This window comes from Crassostrea angulata, chromosome 6, assembly GCF_025612915.1.
Source record: "Crassostrea angulata isolate pt1a10 chromosome 6, ASM2561291v2, whole genome shotgun sequence".
Taxonomy (NCBI): domain Eukaryota; kingdom Metazoa; phylum Mollusca; class Bivalvia; order Ostreida; family Ostreidae; genus Magallana; species Magallana angulata.
The window spans coordinates 15,429,038-15,448,202 of NC_069116.1; the positions used below are offsets into that span (position 1 = coordinate 15,429,038).

General features: G+C 33.1%; 1 protein-coding gene across 2 annotated transcripts; it reads right to left on the minus strand.

Moving 5' to 3' along the window:
• Window positions 1-1,652: 1,652 nt before the first annotated feature.
• LOC128189528 (uncharacterized) lies at window positions 1,653-18,241 on the minus strand. Of its 2 annotated transcripts, none has more exons than XM_052861176.1 (6): window positions 18,154-18,241; window positions 14,410-14,467; window positions 9,442-9,690; window positions 8,032-8,259; window positions 3,494-3,742; window positions 1,653-2,543 (listed from the first exon to the last, which is right to left on the minus strand). In XM_052861176.1, the coding sequence occupies exons 2-6, from the start codon at window positions 14,465-14,467 to the stop codon at window positions 2,059-2,061; spliced, it is 1,269 nt and encodes a 422-aa protein (XP_052717136.1). In that variant the 5' UTR covers window positions 18,154-18,241; the 3' UTR covers window positions 1,653-2,058. The 2 variants fall into 2 exon arrangements, with proteins under 2 accessions (XP_052717136.1, XP_052717135.1); XM_052861175.1 differs by lacking the exon at window positions 18,154-18,241 and adding an exon at window positions 15,514-15,560.
• Between the last annotated feature and the right edge of the window lie 924 nt (window positions 18,242-19,165).

Below are 19,165 nucleotides of genomic sequence, written 5' to 3' on the forward strand. Positions count from 1 at the left end.
TAACACATTATCTTTGATTTGAAAAGAATTTGTCAAAGATTTCTCAGCCACTATTCCCAACATCACTGAAATTTTAACACACTCTTTGTTTAAGCATATCATACTGTGGTATGTTAAAATTAATTGTTGTACCAATCGAACGTCAACTTCCTGTAAAATGGCGACGTTGGAAATTTTTTTCTTCTAAATTTTCAATCCAAATTTCGTCAAAGATTTTCAGCAACTATTAATCGTAGAAGCTTGAAATCTTAAATCAGCAGAGGATGCTCACTCCCCCTAGGCACCTGATCCTGCCTCTGACGTTTTCCAGAGGCCCGTGATTGCTCTGCTCTCGACTATTGATTGAATACCGAGTTGTCTAAGGATTTTTCTCCGTTTTCCCGATCATGATATTTTTTCCTCATGTTACGACATTTACCCTATATACGTAGCACAAACTGAAAGCAAAAAGTCAGATTTACATGTTTATTTAGCTTTTATAAAACATATTCCTATGTTAACTTTATTTGTTTCAGTTATTACTTTTAAAATTCAACCATTCAAACAAGGATAAGCATAAATCCTTCGTGAAACCATGTTAAAATAAACTGCATAAAATTCAATTTCAAATACTATATGCTCTGGATGAATAATAAGAAATATTATATATATTTTGTTAGTCAACTGCAAAATAATTATTTTATTTTAATGCTAATATTGTTCTCAAATATTTTAACTTGTTCAGATATTCTTTTTTCCCCTTAAATCTAGAGCGAAGCGTGGTTTTTGTAGGACCTCCGTTTCTTCATTATTGGGTCAGCATTTATATTTTATAAAAATAAACATGCAGTAATATTTTCTATGCCCTCACTGTTTGGAAGATGTCGGAATCATCAATGCATATAGGGGTTCTCGTCCTGGCATGTACCTCTTCATACGCTAGTTCATTGGGGTTGCTTGAATTCAGTACTGGTATTAATGATTTTTCAGAGGGTAGCCACTGTTCCTTAAGTAACCAGCCAAGTTTATATTCAGTAGCCAGCTTGCGTTGACGGTCACCAAAGTGAATACCATATACCTATCCTGACCTGTCGAGGCATCTTGCATATGTATTTATTTTAGCTTCACCCTGGATTAAAATGAAACTAAAATATGGCATTGATCACCCCCCTTCCCTATCGAATATCTTGACAAGGAACTCTATAAGTTTGGAAAAAAATTAAGAGTACATTACCGAATATTGAGAAGATGCAATACTCTAAAGATAAGAAATCATTTTCCCATATTTGTTTTTTCCTCTGTAAAGGTAGCTTTTACGTTTATTATCTACGTAAGTTGACTAAAGATGGCTGGTATGTACAACTTTTACCTAAATAACCACCAACCATGGGCTAGACTATTAACTTAACGATGTTTTACCATTATTTGGAGCTTTAAAGGGCTTTTAGCTCAACTTTTCAAAATTTATTATTATTTATGTCTCAAATGATCGATGTGGATGTTTTAACGTTCTGTCAAAATTTGAAAGTCAAAAGTTAAAATTCCTTGTTTTTATAGCAAAGCTTGTGGCCTATTATTGTTAACATATTAAAGCGCTGTGCTGGTACAGGGTTCAATCTGATGTTGCTTTTGTTGATAAAATGATTTCATGAACACATTAAATAGTCTGATTTTTTGCCCAAAGTTTTATTCAAATAAATTGTAATTTCTTTCTTTATTCTATATTTGTTTATATACAAATACTAATGATACATCAATTACTATCTGGAATAGTCGTCTATATATCTTTGGTCAGCAAAATGCGTATTATAGACATTTTAGTCGATTGCTCAAATTCTTGGTCAATGTCAAAAGGGATATTTTGGAATATATTGCTATAAAGTAAGTTTTAAAAAATTGATTTGATTTTTTTCCTTAATGAATAATTTGTTTATTTTTGAAAAGGAAAAAATAAATTTGAAAAGGAAAAAATAAAATGTTTAAAACACATTTTTGTTTAAAAATCGATGTCAGTGTACAAATAAACAACAGTGTATATCAAAGTGGACACACTCCAAGCAAGTTTCTTAATTCAGAATGTCAGAATTTATAACTACGGATTAGAAATGCTAAACCAGAAAATAAATCGGGTACAAGAAAAAGGCATCCTACAAGAACCAAAATTCCCACTCCAACATGTCCTATAGCTTGCGCCGAGGGTCGGGGATCTGTCACGCTGATTAATTTTCTCTTTGAAGAAGATAGTTCATCTACATTGACCTGTAACTCTTTCTTCCTCTTTTCAATATTTTCCTCAAGACTCATGCTCGAATTTCTACACGAACACACGCATTGCACAAAAGAGCTGTTATCTACAGTAGACGGGGATGTAGAAGTTGTTAAAATTTCAGTCTGTGTGTCTTCCGTTGTTTTCGAAGTTTTGAAATCACTCAATGTCGTCTGACCAAGTCCAGTTGTGTATGTACTCAGTGTTTCTTGCATTGTTACTGTCTTAGTGTCTAAAAGGGTTGTTTGGACACCGTCGTCCGTCGTAGTTTCCAAACCTGTTCCCTCGGTAACACTGCCTAATGATAAGAAATACATTAGACAATTCTGTCTACCCTTTTTTAACGACCGACTCTACAACAGTAACGTTTTAAAAGTCGACTTAAAAGGTCAAAAACCTGAACGTTGAACGTTTATAAAAATTTTTCCATTTTAAATCGGGTTTTCCAAAGGGAAAAATCCGGTTATTGAAATGATGAAAATGGCGGGCGGTTACCAAAAGGGTTCCCTTAATGTATGGATGACGACTTCTACTGTTTTCAAGATAGAGAGTTGTTGTTTAGATAAATTGTACATATATGAGTGGTGCGCATATTTCTAGAATTTTGATTTCTAATAATTAATGAAAAATACCAGCTTTTGAGCCTAGTCATTTTTTGCGAAAGGGTACCCCTATTGTACGGACAACTCTTCTACAGTTTTCAAGACAGAAAGTTGGTGTTTAGCAGATCAATTGTACATATATGAGGTTTGCATATTGCTTGGATTTTGATAATTTATGGGGAAAAAAACCAGCTGCTGAACTTGACAAAAATATTGCATATAGACTATTCCATTTTTGTGGATAGGTAGTGTTCATCAGTTCAGGGTTGACAAATGTTTAGCCTGGCTAACAAAAGAAAACCTGGTTTGTTGTCACATTAACAGCTTTTCTCTGATGTGCATAGGGGGAACTTACCTACCCCTAAACTTAAGACCTTATGTTTTCCGAATTTTTATCATTATAGTATATAAAACCCATGTTTGCTGATATAAACGTGGGATTATTTGTTGATTTATTGATTTTTGTGAACCTTATAAAGGCAAAACGCAAAACATTAAATGTGTGTTTGCTGTAGTTATTTAAAATTAGATACCTTATTTTTCAAATCCGGATCCGTTTTGTTGAGTGAAATTTTATTCATAAATCCATCATTTATATCAATAAACTAAATAAACTTTGATTTATTTTTTAACATAATCTACTCACTTGCTGCTTGTCCGTAACAATGTCGTCGATAAAAATTGCAAGAACTGCATGGCCCTAACCACCAAAACCCCAAATTATTTGACGTTGATAATTGACACAATGTCAAATCTGCTCGATAATAAAATGCCATACAGAAACTGTCGGTATTGCAATCCGTTTGGCATTCTGCCTCAGTTGCTTTATTATTTTCCCAATATACCGCTGTGCTTTTTGAATATCCCATTGGAGATGAATAGGAGTTAATGCAATCTGTAAATCAAATATTTTTAAAAAATGGGAAAATGTAAACAATTCATGATATATTTTAAACAATTTTAATATACTGTTTTTTGCTTTCCGTTTTCGTCAGTCGTCGGGCGTCGTCCGTTAACAATTTTACATTTTTAACTTCTTCTTAAAAACTGCAAGGATGATTGTTACCATTTTTGGTGTGAGGCATCTCTATGGTAAGAGGAATCTAAATTGTGAAATTCATGGCTCTAACACCCCCGGAACGCCACATGTGGGGCCAAATATGCAAAAAAGGGCAAATTTTCAAAAATCTTCTCTGATCCCACAGGTGAGGAAAAAACTGATTGCATAGTTATGATGTCCATGAAGCACTCTACCAAAAGTGTGAAATTCATGGCCCATGGGTTAGGGATTCTGGCTCTAGGGTGGAGCCAATATGGCCATATAGTAAAAATGTATTAAATCTTAGAAAATCTTCTTCTCTACTCCAACATATATATATTTGTTAAAAACTAAATGCATGATTATGATGTCCATGAGGCCCTCTACCAAAATTGTGAAATTCATCACCCCTGTGTCAGGGGTTTAGGCTCTAGGGTGAGGCCAATATGGCCATATAGTTAAAATGTATTAAATCTTAGAAAAGCTTCTTCTCTACTCCAACATATATGTTGAAAACTAAATTCATGGTTAAAATGTCCAGAGGCCCTCTACCAAAATTGTGAAATTCATCACCCCTGTGTCAGGGGTTTAGGCTCTAGGGTGAGGCCAATATGGCCATATAGTTAAAATGTATTAAATCTTAGAAAAGCTTCTTCTCTACTCCAACATATATGTTGAAAACTAAATTCATGGTTATAATGTCCATGAGGCCCTCTACCAAAATTGTGAAATTCATCACCCCTTATTAGGGGTTCAGACTCTAGGGTGGGGGCAATATGGCCATAATGTTAAAATGTATTAAATCTTAGAAAGTCTTCTTTTCTACTCCCATATATATTTCTCAAAAACTAAATGCCTGGTTATAATGTCCATGAAGCCCTCTACCAAAATTGTGAAATTCATGACCCCTTATTAGGGGTTCAGACTCTAGGGTGGGGGCAATATGGCCATAAAGTTAAAATGTATTAAATCTTAGAAAGTCTTCTTCTCTACTCCCATATATATTTCTCAAAAACTAAATGCCTGGTTATAATGTCCATGAAGCCCTCTACCAAAATTGTGAAATGAAAAATTCATGACCCCTTTGTTAGGGGTTCAGGCTCTAGGGTGGGCCAATATGGCCATATAGTAAAAATGTTTTAAATCTTAAAATATCTTCTCCACTCCCACACATGTGGGCAAAAACTGAATACATGGTTATAATATCCACTAGCTCCTCTACCTGACTTGTAGAATTCGTGGCCCCTGGGTCAGGGGTTCAGGACATGGGGGTGCCCCATATGGCAAAATAATGTTAATGCACATGTTTAAAAATTTTCTTCCCCATTCTCACAAATCTGTATAAAAACTGACTTATAATTATGTTTACCAGGAAGTCCTCAACTGAATTTTAATTTTGATGTCCCCTGGAGTATGGGTTTTGACTCTTGGGCAGGGTCAAAATGGATGTATAGGTGTTAATGCATTTAATGTTGAAAATTATCTTCTTTACTCCCACACAACTGAAGGAATACTGAATTCATGATTTTGTAGACCAGATCTTTAAGTTTTCGCCAAAATTATAGGTTTCACGGTTCTTTTTTAAAGATTTTAGGCAGGGGTTGGTCGTCATTACAAATTTATAATTTTTCTACTCCAGAATGAAATTAATTAAATGCATACATTAGATTCTTCGACAAGTGTGTGTATGGGTTATATCCTACTCAGGTGACCGTTAAGGCCAATTGGCCTCTTGGTTTTTTTTTTGGGGTTTTTTTTTTTTGCTTTTGAAAAAGAAATGTAAAGCGGAAGAGCGGAAAACTAATATCGTGCAATTGCCATTTGATTTCATTTTAGAGTTTAGAAATTTACCGTTTCATGAAATAGTTTGAAATGTGCTTAAGCAGATTTCAAACTATATTCTTTAACACATAACAATTTCGGAATAATCTGATGCAAGATGACATCTAATCTCGAATTCCATATATGTAATATATTGTCTTTTTAGTCATATAGGTAAACAAAAAAATTAAAAACAAGTGTACAGCGGGCAATCATACCAAACTTTTGTTTTCTATATTTTTACGTAACATTTTGCTTACGGGATTTTTCATCGCTGTGTGGTGATAAGGAGTGTTTTGAATGTTAAGCCCCTTTCACAATTGGCGCACGAGCAGAAGCGACTGAATATTCGTGCGACCGAAAAAATTAGATATGAATCGTAAACTGTTGCCGAAATAATCGCATTTGAAAAAGGTATTCGTACGAAATTCGCACGATCTAAGCGAGCGTTGTGCGTTGTAAACGCATTAAATCTTGCGATATTTCTTGCGTCTATCTGCGACAATTGTACTATGTTGAAAGATAATGCGATAGGATCGCGCGAGAGACCAGGTGATCGGACGAGTCAGAGGGGGTATATATACCGCATATTTCCGACACTCTTCAGTAGACATAGTTGAAAGCGAGAGAACATGCCGCCCAAGAAGAATAAGAGATGCAGCAGCATTTATTATCATACCTCAATATGATTATTCGATTATATTTGATTGGTCTAGAAAGTCACGTGACCGGGCGATTGCATAGGAATGAAAGGCCGATATGAGCACATGATGTAGACAAGTATGATTAAATCAAAAATATTTAATCAATATGATTTTTTATATGTCACAAAACCAACTTAACAATCTATGATTCGAAATTATGAAAGAAAAATGAGGGTAACAGAGGAAATCAAACAATCAAGCAATTTTTAGAAATTATCGTATTTTGTATAATCATATGTTGTTCGTTTATTGCATTAATGTTCAGGGAATATGAAGATTTATTCCCCCAGAAAAAACTTTTTCCCGCGGGCGATGCCCTGGGGAAAGTTGATTTTTCTTGGAGAAACAAATCTTCATATTTCCCTCACCATCATGCAATAAATGTATATTGTTGAATTGTGGACTGAAACAGAGATGCTTATACAGGGTATATATACTAGTGGGAAAGCATGGCATATTACTGATAAGTCGTGCAATGATAGTAAAACGTTGCAAGATAACACGAGACATGTTGAGCAACAGTCTCATGGTCGCACAATACACACATTAACAACTGCGATTCATCTTACGACCTTCAAAAATCGTGCATCACTCTTGCGAGTACACAAAACGTTGTAAAACGTTCGTACTAATGTTCGTGCTTTGCACTGCGATGATTTGGATAGCATTCGGTCGTGTCTAAATAGTGTGCATGTCAACTTCTTTTAGGAGACTTGATGCGAGCACTAAAACGCATGCAACGAATGCGGGAGCTCGTGCAACGTATGAGAGAGCTCGTGCGAATCTAAAAGATTCCGGTCGCAATGGGTTGAAAAGTGCTCGTGCGCCAATTGTGAAAGGGGCTTTAACTGTGTTAGTGTAGGAAAATAAATTTTATGACTATAAAATCATGAACTATGCTTACTTCATTTGCAATTCATTCTTTTCTTACCAGTACTCGTCAGAATTTTCCAATTATTACATTTGCTGCCAAACGCGGTTTTAATGATAAATGCATCAACTTTGGTAAAATTAAGTTGTGTCTCATAAATCATGTTTTATTTAATAAAATACACGAGAGCGATGGAGCATTTTTAGTGCAGGTGTTCAGCAACCAAACGGCAGTAGTTGGGAGTTGAAAGGAAAATATATTTTTTGCTTGTTCATGGATAAAAGAAATGAATAGTGACCAGGTTTTCTATTACATAACTATTATTAATTTGTATAGCTTTAGGCCGTCACACCAAGTTGCAATAACACAGCGTTTGTACGACGTTGTGAATTTTCTGGATCTGCCGTACGATTGCTGAATAATTCAGAAAAATGTACTTTTTTAATCGAAGTTGTGGATGTCACGGCGATCAAAACGTTTCTATGGGGCCCCCGCGCCGTGTAACTGCGTTTCCACGGAGTATCGGCCAAGCGCTCATGACTTGCTAAGAGTTTTTACCTCCCGTCATGGTGTGATCTGCAGACTGCGTGCATAAGACGTTCTTTACTTATTGGTCGGTACATGTAACTATAAATGTGTACAATGGTATTGGAAACAAACAAGTATTTTGAAATTTACATCTAGTAAAAAATGATAAAACATTGTGCTTGTTTTAATGAAATAAACTACATTGTATTTGAGACGATTACCTTTTGGACAGTGTCTCTGGTAAAAGCGTGATCCCGAGGAACCGGAAGGTGTGCCGATATTTCCCACAGTCAGCTCGCAAGTATTGTCACTTGTATCATGACGAAATCCCTGGCATAAACTATTAGCATTGCAAAGAGATTCGCATTGTTTTTCCTTTTGTGTGTCGACATGGATTATCCCTTCCCCTTTTGTATTCTGGTCGTATACGGTATAGCTATCGAGGCATCCTATAATTACATGTATTATACTTAAATAAAAAGACATAAATTGTGTAAAATATATATAAATTTGTTTTAAGGTATCCGATACATATAAGGACTTAATTTTTAACTTTGAATATCAACCATTACATTCTCTGATATTAATTTAAAGCATTTTAAAAGAATTACCATGATAATTTTTTGATAATGTTATACATAAGCAGCAATTAATTAATGGAGCATGTATTAAGGTCTAAAGGGACAAGCAGATTTTTAAAAATAAAAAAAATACTAAAAATATCAATAAATACTCTGCTACAAAGATGTATACAATTATAAGGAATAGAAAACCTATTGAAAACAAAATTGATACCAGATATGTATTTTTTTCAATTGATTTTTATAGATAAAAAGCAAGGGGGAGGCAACTAAACAAGAACTGGAACATCACTAATTAGGACACATTTCGCTCTTACATATTAATAATTACACATAAAAATTATGAGTATTGGGCTAATTCATATCTGTTATGCATCCATGTTAATTGAATCTAGAACTTATATGGATCGGATATTTTAAAATAATTAAGATTTTGACCAATGCATTTGGTTTAAGGAATGAGTTGGTTAAGGTAGAATAGCATTAATTTTAATGATGAAAATAAATAAAAGTGACCAAGTTCACATTCCACGATGCTAAAAAATTCGATTGGCAGATTAAAACCCTCTGCTTTTATTCCTTTTAACTACTTTAAAGCTTCAGACAAAATCTAACTGAGGTTTTAGAGTCATGTATATGTTACTGGTCGACATCTTAAGTTTAAAAGGGTCAAAAGTCACAGGAAACCGAAATTTTCTGTTACCATGCACGCCTATATTACATAGTTTCGCCAACTTTTAAGATTTAACTAACTCTGGTTATTACTACTTTCAGTTAGTGGCCAAATTTCTAAGCAGAAGAAGGGATAATATTCGGTTTTTTAATATTGGAAATGAATTACTCTGTCATAACGCACATCTACACATTTATGTCTATATCACGAAATGATAACAAACTTCTGAGTAGCGGAGTTGTGCCGAAAAGACAAAAACAAAACAACTGGATTGATGGGCTGACAGAATACTAATGTATTTTAAAGTTGTCTTACTATTGGTATTTGAAATTCCTATTGATTGGGCTTTTTTGAACGTTTGGAATACTTTAACATACCTCCTGGACAATGTCTCACGTAAAACACAGTTGAGCAAAAGAAACCGAATTCATAGAAGCTTGAAGATGACAATTCACATGAACTTGCTCCGAAGGAACCAGCCGGAGTATATCCAATTCCCTTACAGCCACTGTTATTATTGCAATGGTTTTCACATTCTGTTTGACTTATTGAAGAAAACGTATCGAGCACAGTAGAGGACATGGGTTTCCTACATTGTCCAATTGATGTGTAGAGGTTGGAACATCCTAGATATGAAATTGTATTATTAGTAATAAGGTACGAAAAAGATTAAGAGAAACGTATTAGGGTCAATTTGTTATATATAAAGAATATTATAAATATAACATACCGAGTGTTTAAAAGATTTGTGTTTTGGACTTTTTATCCATTTAGTTGCCGTAAAAGTCAATTTACATGTAGTTGAGACTGGATTAAGATCCATCTCAATTTTGCTCTACTTATTTTTAATCCTGGAGATTCGTCTTATAATACCTAATCTATGCCGAGAGATCTGCAGTAAGTGGATGATCCTAGAGTAGTCCATGTTGCCACTTAAAAATTGATTATTTCATTTTCTTTTTAAAAGATGCGGTAACTTTCTTTTTATTGTAACAATCGTTTTGCCGAACACAGTTTTTAGCTCACCTAAGCTGAAAGCTCAAGTGAGCTTTTCTGATCACATTTTGTCTGTCGTCCGTAAACTTTTCACATTTTCAACATCTTCTCAAGAACTACCGGGCCAATTTCAACCAAACTTGGCACAAATCATTCTAGGAATAGGGGATTCAAAGTTGTGAAATTAAGGGTCACACCCTTTTTCAAGGGGAGATAATTAGAAATTAATGAAATTTTTTTAGAAATTTAAAAAAATCTTCTTTTCAAGAACCATTAAGCCAGGAAAGCTGAAACTTGTGTGAAAGCATCTTCAGGTAGTGTAGATTCAAAGTTGTAAAAATCATGACTGACCCCCGGGGGTAGGGTGGAGCCACAATGGAGGGGGTTTCAAAGTTTAACATAGGAATATATGAGTAAATCTTTAAAAATCTTCTTCTCAGAAACTAATCAGCCAGGAAAGATAAAACTTGTGTGGAACTATCCTCAGGTAGCGTTGTTTCAAAATTGTAAAAATCATGATTTCTGGGGGTAGGGTAGGGCCACAATGGGAGGGGGTCAAAGTTTAACATATTTAATATATAGAGTAAATCTTTAAAAATCTTCTCAGAAACTAATCAGCCAGGAAAGCTGAAACTTCAAAGTTGTGAAAATCATGATCCCTGGGGGTAGGGTGGGGCCACATTGAGGGGGTGTAAAAGTTTTACATAGGAATATTTTAAGTAAATCTTTACAAATCTTCTCAGAAACTAATCAGCCAGGAAAGCTGAAACTTGTGTAGAAGCATCCTCAGGTAGTGTAGATTCAAAGTTGTGAATATCATGACCCCTGGGGATAGGGTGGGGCCACAATCGCGGGTCAAATTTTTACATAGATATATAGAGTCAATCTTTAAAAATCTTCTCAGATACTAATCAGCAAGGAAAGCTGAAACTTGTGTGGAAGTATCCTTAGGTAGTGTAGATTCAAAGTTGTGAAAATCATGATCTGTAGGGTGGGGCCACATTGAGGGGGTGGAAAAGTTTAACATAGGAATATATAGAGTAAATCTTTAAAAATCTTCTTCTCAGAAACTAATCAGCCAGGAAAGCTGAAACTTGTTAGGAAGCATCCTTTGGAAGTGTAAATTTAAAGTTGTGAAAATCATGACCCCCGGGGGTAGGGTGGGGCCACATTTGGGGGGGGGGGCGTTTTTCATAGGAATATGTAGAGTAAGTCTGAAAAAAAATTTCATCTCAGAAACTAATCAGCCAGATGATTCTTGATACTTGTTAAGACTTTTGCCCCAGGACAATTCTTTGGCCTCACAAGAAGGTTCGGAGTTTGATGTAGGTTTTTATCCCATATATAAACAATTGTTAAGGATCTTTTTGAGAACTGCAATACTCAACATGTGATATGACTATAAAATCATCCTGTTAGAAAAGGGACTAATAATTATCAACATAAGAATATCCAGGGAAAAAATGGATTAAATTTATAAAGGAACTACATGTATTATTGTACATTGTCCAGAAAGTTTGCATTATGACTCCATTATGCTGATTTAATCATACCTATTGTTCCTCAGGTGAGCGATGTGGCCCATGGGCCTCTTGTAATTTAAGATTTGGAAAGAATATGTAAGTTCAGAGAGCTTGTGATAAAGTAAACATAGCAAAGAATAGAGACCTTACCGAGACAAGGTATTACATTATATAAAATCACTTTTATCATATATGAAAACGATCTTTATAAAGTATCATTGTGTATGGTATGACACACCTTTGTATGATATGTTTATACAGTATTTTATGGTGTCATATTTACAATTTCATTTGTAACTCATAACCCAACATTTATCATTACATGCAAAACGATAGTATTTCTTAAAATGTATTATAATATTGTATCATATGGCCATGATATACATTATGATATTAAATTGTATCTTATGATACAATATTATAATATATCATTATATTATCACATAAAAAAAACAAATGATGATAATGAATATGATATGCTATTTTATATTATTATGCCTCCTGTCAGTTTGTCGCTATATATTCAACACTCATCTATTCTCGCATTGTATACAGAGGATTTATAAAGCGTAAGCATACTCTGCCAAAATAGTAGATATATACATGTACGACTGACATCAAGCAATTAAAATTATTAATATTTCCAAAAACACTTCATTATTGACGGTAATTTTAAAGTTAAAGTTTCTGATTAACTTTTGAACAAATTGATTGAACATTTTTCAAAGAAATTCCACATGAGAATCACAAAACGCTTTTTAATGACGCTTTATAAAGAGTGTACAAGAAAACATTTCAACGAGATTTCGTCTGCTATACATTTCGAGTTTTCTCGGTAAGGTCAAACGTCTCTCATTTCTTGAAAAGAACATAAACATTTGTTGACTTTTTATTGTACAATAACTTGTTGATTAAATAAACAATCAAATCAATTGATTAATTTGAAGAAAACCAAATGCTGGCTTTTCCGGTGATTATTTCTAGGGACTCGTCAACACTCAAACGTCACAGCTAGGCTACTTATAGCAAAGCACGTCAGTTTATTCAACAGTCGGCGTAATAACTAGAAAACTGACCAGTCAGGAAGGGCCCCGCTATGACAATATAGAGAAGTGAAGAAAACTTTGAATTCCATCCTCTTTATATTAACAATGATGAAAAATAAATGCCCGGCATAAGATGTAAAGAACTGCAATATATAGGATCTCATGATTTGTAGTTGGATATGATTTTCATCCAAAAATTAAAGTGTTTTTTCTTGAGCCTTAGTGAGGGGATAAAACACACAAGTTAGATAAAAATCATATTATACTACAAATCATATGAGATTCTATTTATCCCATGTGTTATATACCACAATCAATGTTTACACTGTTTATAGAACTCCACATTATTAGTCCCCTACCGGTTTCACCGGAGGGGACTATAGCTTTCCTCTGCGTCCGTCAGTCCGTCTGTCTGTCCGTCCGTCCGTCCGTCTGTCTGTCCCACTTCAGTTTTCCACTGTTTTTTTCTTTATGCGTTGGACGAATGATATGAAACTTGCTGAGCAGCTTCAAAATATCCATCTACAGATCAAGTTTATACTTTTGTAGCGTTTGGTTGACATATTTTCAAGAAAATTAATTTTTTATATTCCAATTTTTTAATGTTCGGGTTCGTTATCGGGCTCGGTTTGTATCAAATAAACGAGGAAAGTATGTTGTCAGTAATAATACCGTGCATTACTTTGACCATTCCTTTTATTGTTTCTAACAAACAAATAAGTTCTGTAAAATAGTATCAAGCATTGTGTTGTAAATTTATTCGACAGGGTTTTTTTGTATTATTACAATCGGGTTCGTTATCGGGTTGGTCTGTTGAGACGGTAAGAAATGATATTCTGCATGACAGTGCATTGTTTTCACAAATTTCTACAAACCGGTAGGGGACGTGTATTGCTTATGCAATACTCTCAGAATGCTTGTTTTACTTCATTATGCCTACGCAAATCCCATTGTAAAGTCACAACTGTGCGATATCAAAAAAATATCCAATGAGTCATATCCATTTTATCATAAACCATATATCATATTAAATTGTATTAAATGATATAATATTAGATCAACTCGGTATAAAAAAAACCTTATCCAGACCCGAACATCGAAGCTATAGCAAAACTCTCCCTGACTGTCTCGGTATTGATTGGTTGATGGGAAAGTAACTTAAACAACAAATAGCATTGACATTGGATTTTATGATCGTGTCGTAGGACCGTATGATGTTTTTATGTTTGTGATTCGTGAACAATTTCTTTTTAATAATTTGACTCTACAATAAAATACTCAAAACCACTAGCAGAAAAGTCATTGTTACTAAGGAAACAGTTTGCTATTAAGCTTAACGTGATGCTACATCCAGAATGAAATCTGTAGTTATGCTAATTATAAAAGTTTTCAGCTGAAAAGAAATAAATCAGTGACCTTCACACAAATGGATGAAAACTACCAAGTGGGCATTAAACAATACAATGCATTTTTCATAAAAAGGCTCCATTAATGCATTTTTTCCTGGAAGGAGTATTTTAATTGCGCCTTTGTAAACTTAAAAAAACTAAAATAAGTGACCGCGTACAAAATATTAAAATGAATTAATGCACAATATTGTTGTTCAGTCAAACAATTGTGTCAATTGATAACTCCGCCCATTTAAACAATCAGTGACTCGTAAATTCGTTTGAGTAAAGGTAGTAGATATTGTTAATACTTGGTGCAGCTGTCAAATTGAACATGCCGCAATGCGAAAAGCCAATAACACACCAAAAAGATTTGATAATGGACATCTTACCATTACAAAGTAGAAAATGCAGCATTAATATCCGGAACAAAATCAGTACTTTTATCATCTACAATTGAAAAAAAAGTAAACAACAATCATATAATTCATTTAGTTCATTATTTCTTTGTACATTTACAATGTATAGGTCATGAAATGCGCTTTGTGCATTTATTTATTTATTTACTTCACTTAAAGGAATAGTGTATCATTGAAGAAATCTTGGTAATTTTTCCTTTTATCGATTTTAATTGCACTTCTTTCACAAGTATGTTTTTATTAAAAATCGCCCAAATCTCCGGAATAAATATCTTGAGACAGACTATATAATGTCATCGGTGACATCAATGACTGGTATGTTATCCCCTACACGCGTTCCTTTCTCTTGCTGGTAAGTGGATAACTCACCATCGCATTAGGATCAAGACTCGAAAAAAGAAACTGAATGTATTTAATGAAAACCATTAATAGTAAGAGTAATTGTGAACAAAATAAAATGTATTCCCGATTAACTAAATTAGGACTTTTATATCTCAGAAAACATGCGAAGTTAAACATAAGAATAAAGACGCGAAATCTCTCAAACAGATGCAAAGAAGACGTTTTGAATAATTATACTGCTACAATCTGTTATATTATTGAAGAAAGTATCCGTATGTTGAAGATGTTACTTCGTAAAACTTGTGACACTCAAACTAATAATGAAACCGAAAGAGGGAATTAAAGCTTAGAGCAGGTGATTTTAAGACTTATTAAAGATTCTTAAGTACAGATTAACTATTTATTTTATTTATGTTCTTTTATCAAATTGAACATTGTTTATTTAATGTATTACTATTTTTTTTATCTGTTGCAATCACCTATACGTATCTTTTTCTTATATACTTTTCCAATTCCCATTCGTAAATTCTGACTGTGCATGAACTTTAAATGTATTGTATCTTATTTGACACATCATTAAATATTAAAATAGAATTAAAGAAAATATCGAAACATCTTTATTAACGAAGAGATATAATATATTGTCTCCAAATAAGTCATATTTTTGCCGCTATATATAATTACATATTAACATGGGCATTGGTTTCAATATTGAAAGATAATTAAAACATTTACCTCGAAACTGTATTATCACAACTTTATTCGACATTAGTCAACGATTGGTTTTTAAATGAAGAAGTTTATTTCTGCTATATTGACCCTACCTTTAGTCAATAATTTAATTGGTATTAGATATGGGTGGAAAAAACACTTCAAATAGTTCGTCTTAAACGTGTGCTTTTATCGATTTATTTATTCTATAGCTAAATTAAATTAATTTAAAAGTTTAAGTAAAAGTAATCATTCCTTTTGTTATCTTTAATTCAATATATAGAACTTTGCCCTTTCTTTAATTGGATCTTTAGTGTTTCGTACACAACAGAAAACAGTTTGAACATAATTCAATTCTCATACCAATTATTTAAGTACTCATAAACCCGAGTTTAACAATTTAATCAATCAAACAAATATATGTATAACTGTTGAGAGAATAAATAAAGAAAATCCAGGTTTTATTTTAAAATATCAGTTAAAGTAAAGGTACTGACATAAATTGAGAATTTGAAAATAATGAGTTTTTAATAAGAATTATAGTTTTTTTCTGCAACATCAAACCTAAATCTTCTAGCAATTGTCAGATCCTTTGAGGGTTACAAAGTAAAAATAATTTTATCTAAATAGTTTGCGTCTTAATTATAAATCATATAGTTGACATGGGTTGATAACGAGCAGAATCTAAAGGATCAGGTGCCATGAAGAAAAAGCTCCCGCCATGTGTGCTCTTAGTCGTAATCGGGCAAAACGGAAAAATCCTTAGACAATTACGTGATTAATTATTGTTTAACAATCAGTATGAAAAACGTCAGGCAGAATGCGAGCCAGAGGAATATTTTATTTTATGAAAATATGACTTCCATTGATACAATTTATAGTCAAGTTTAATCAACTTGTTTTTCAGTAGCTTGCCTTGCTTTATAAACTGTTCATACGTAGAGCATGCCCTTGCATTGAGTATCGAAATCTTCATTTGCAGGTGATGAAGGTATACTACTACATAAGTAAGGAAAGTTGACAAAAGAAAAATTGAAGTCATCACGTTTATCAAAGTTTTTTTAGAGCAAGATCAAAATAGCGTTTAATAAACGATTTTAACTTAATATTTTGGTCCTGTATGGAATATTATAATGGATAGTTTGGAGGCGCAACTCCTCTTTTACCAATGGAAAGAATTAGTTGAAATTCTTTAGGTATAAGAGAGGTCTTGCAAACCGAAGTGTACGTGTAGCAGAGGATCTCTGGAAATGCATATTACGTCATCAGTTTTGCTGAAGAAATGTTACAAGTTGCTGAATACGTGCAAATCTACGAGTACCCGTAGGTGCTAACTTGTAGCTAATAATATCTCTAATATATATATTTCTTTTATAAAAGTGTTTGTTTTTCGTAAACTTGGAGACTTATTACGAGATTTTATACAAAACAATTTATATATTTCATTGAAAATTATCTTCCGAATATCAGGTGTTTAAAACACTTATCTCTACCTTAATTTAAGGCTTTGAAACCGGACACAAATCTGCATTTTTACTGTCAGTGAAATTGATCTTGCCCAAATGACCTTGGGTAAAGGTCATGACAAACCCATAGACACAAAGGGACACAAAACAGGTCGATCGTCGACGAAAAAAGAAGCTATTATTGGCCAAGGCAACTGCTGATAAACTGCCGACAGTCGCCCTAATAATCCTTTTTTTTTTTAAATGTGACTGGAGTTTTGGTGTTCGCATTTGAATTGAATTACACTGATAATAATAACTGAAAAAAAACCATTCTTCCTACCTTTAAACGACTAGAATAATGTCATGAAATTTAACTTTAGTATTAGTTTAATTTACGAGGATTGTCCCAAAATAGCGTAGACAAATAGCGTTCTTCAGTTAATCGAAGACGCAGGAAAAAGAAACTTGTGCCACATGGGGTTAAAATTATGATTTAAAATTAAAAATTGTTTGAGATTAAATAAGGGTAATAAAAAAATGTTAGATTTTATATTCGACATGCAGCGCAATGTCTAAAACGCAAATCAACATAATGAAATGAAAATTGCGATAAAAAAGGACTTTTCGAATGAAAAACTTCAAAATAAAAATGCATTTATATTTGTTAATAACTCTTTAATTTACTCAATAAAATGTTTTGGCTATAACAAAACTTTTAAAGATTTTAAAACCATTTTGTGACAAGTTGAACTGTAAACTGTAAATAAAATTACGACGTCAGCCTTTTAGGCGGCGCATCGGTAAATGATAAAAAATTTGTGAAGACCATAAACAAATCAAGCGGCTAATGATTGAAGTAAATAAAATTTAACAAAATCGCTTAAAAATACATTTTATGATAAGCAGTCCAACAACTTTGAATATATTCGGACGAGTATGATGACAATAAGTAAAAAAGGAAACCCCATCTGCTAGAACTGGACGTCAAAATGCTTTACGACACATTTTGGTAGAAAGAACGTTACACAACAAGTAATACAGGTTACGTTTGGTGTCAGCAGATCGTTTGTACTTTGTAGATTTAAAAAAAAAATCTAGAAATGTATGTTGAATGTGCATTCGGGGTATAGATTTAAAAAAAAACTAGAAATGTATGTTGACTCGGGGTACATATTCAAAGAAAGAATATCTTCGGGAAAAAAAACGTAAATCTTACCGTAAATGATATGCCATTTGGATGGTGTAGCAACAACGTTAAGACTGGAAATTTTCGAGGTCGCACATTGCGCCGCCTTATAAAACGTGTTGTTACTATTTATTGGCCGCCAGAATGTAGTCCGTTCTTTAATATACATTTAAATATTGTAACTGCGTTTCTGTGGGGTAGCTTTTTTTATGGAATTCATATTATGTTTTTTATGAATTAAAAGTAAATTTGCATGAAGAAAGATGTTAAATGCCTTTTAAAAAATATTACATATTTTTTGCTTTAATCGTAAATGTAAAGTAGGTCATAGACTGTCGTGTTAGGCGCGGTTTTTTTTTTCGAGACTATAATCTATTCGGAAAATTTCGAAATTTTTCATTCTTTTCAAAACAATGGGATCGGTATTCGGGACATACTAAAGACCTGAAATACTAAATGACATGAAATTTTTATATAATATAATTGATACATTTGAATTTCTATGTGCTGCATCAAATAAAATGACTTTGTAAGTATTTATTATATTTCCATGTGAAATGTAGTAAAAAAAATATCAAGGAATGACATATATATCAATTATATATTTCCGCAAAAATATGAAAGAACTGAAAATCTGAATTGACCTGAAAGTTTGAACTAACCTGAGTTCTTTTTAATTCTTTTGAGAACCCCTTACAAATAAATGACCATGTTTATTTTCATAAGATGAAGTGTAGATAAGATTCATTATTCCATTGAGAAACAAAAATTTTCCGGCTTTTCTTTTACCTTTAACATTATGCAGATTCTACCGAATGAGCATAATCTTACATGTACATGTTCCTTTAAAATAATCCATTTCTATTTTATTATGTGGTTCTTTGAAATTTCAAAACGTGTTGCTGGAAATTTTTAAAAATTTATCATTAAAATTAGTACAACAAACTTGTTATTTTCTTTTTTGTGGTGTGTTTTTATGTAAAATTAATGATGATTCATACAACAATTATATTTTTTGCGGCCCATTTGACGCTTGCTTCAA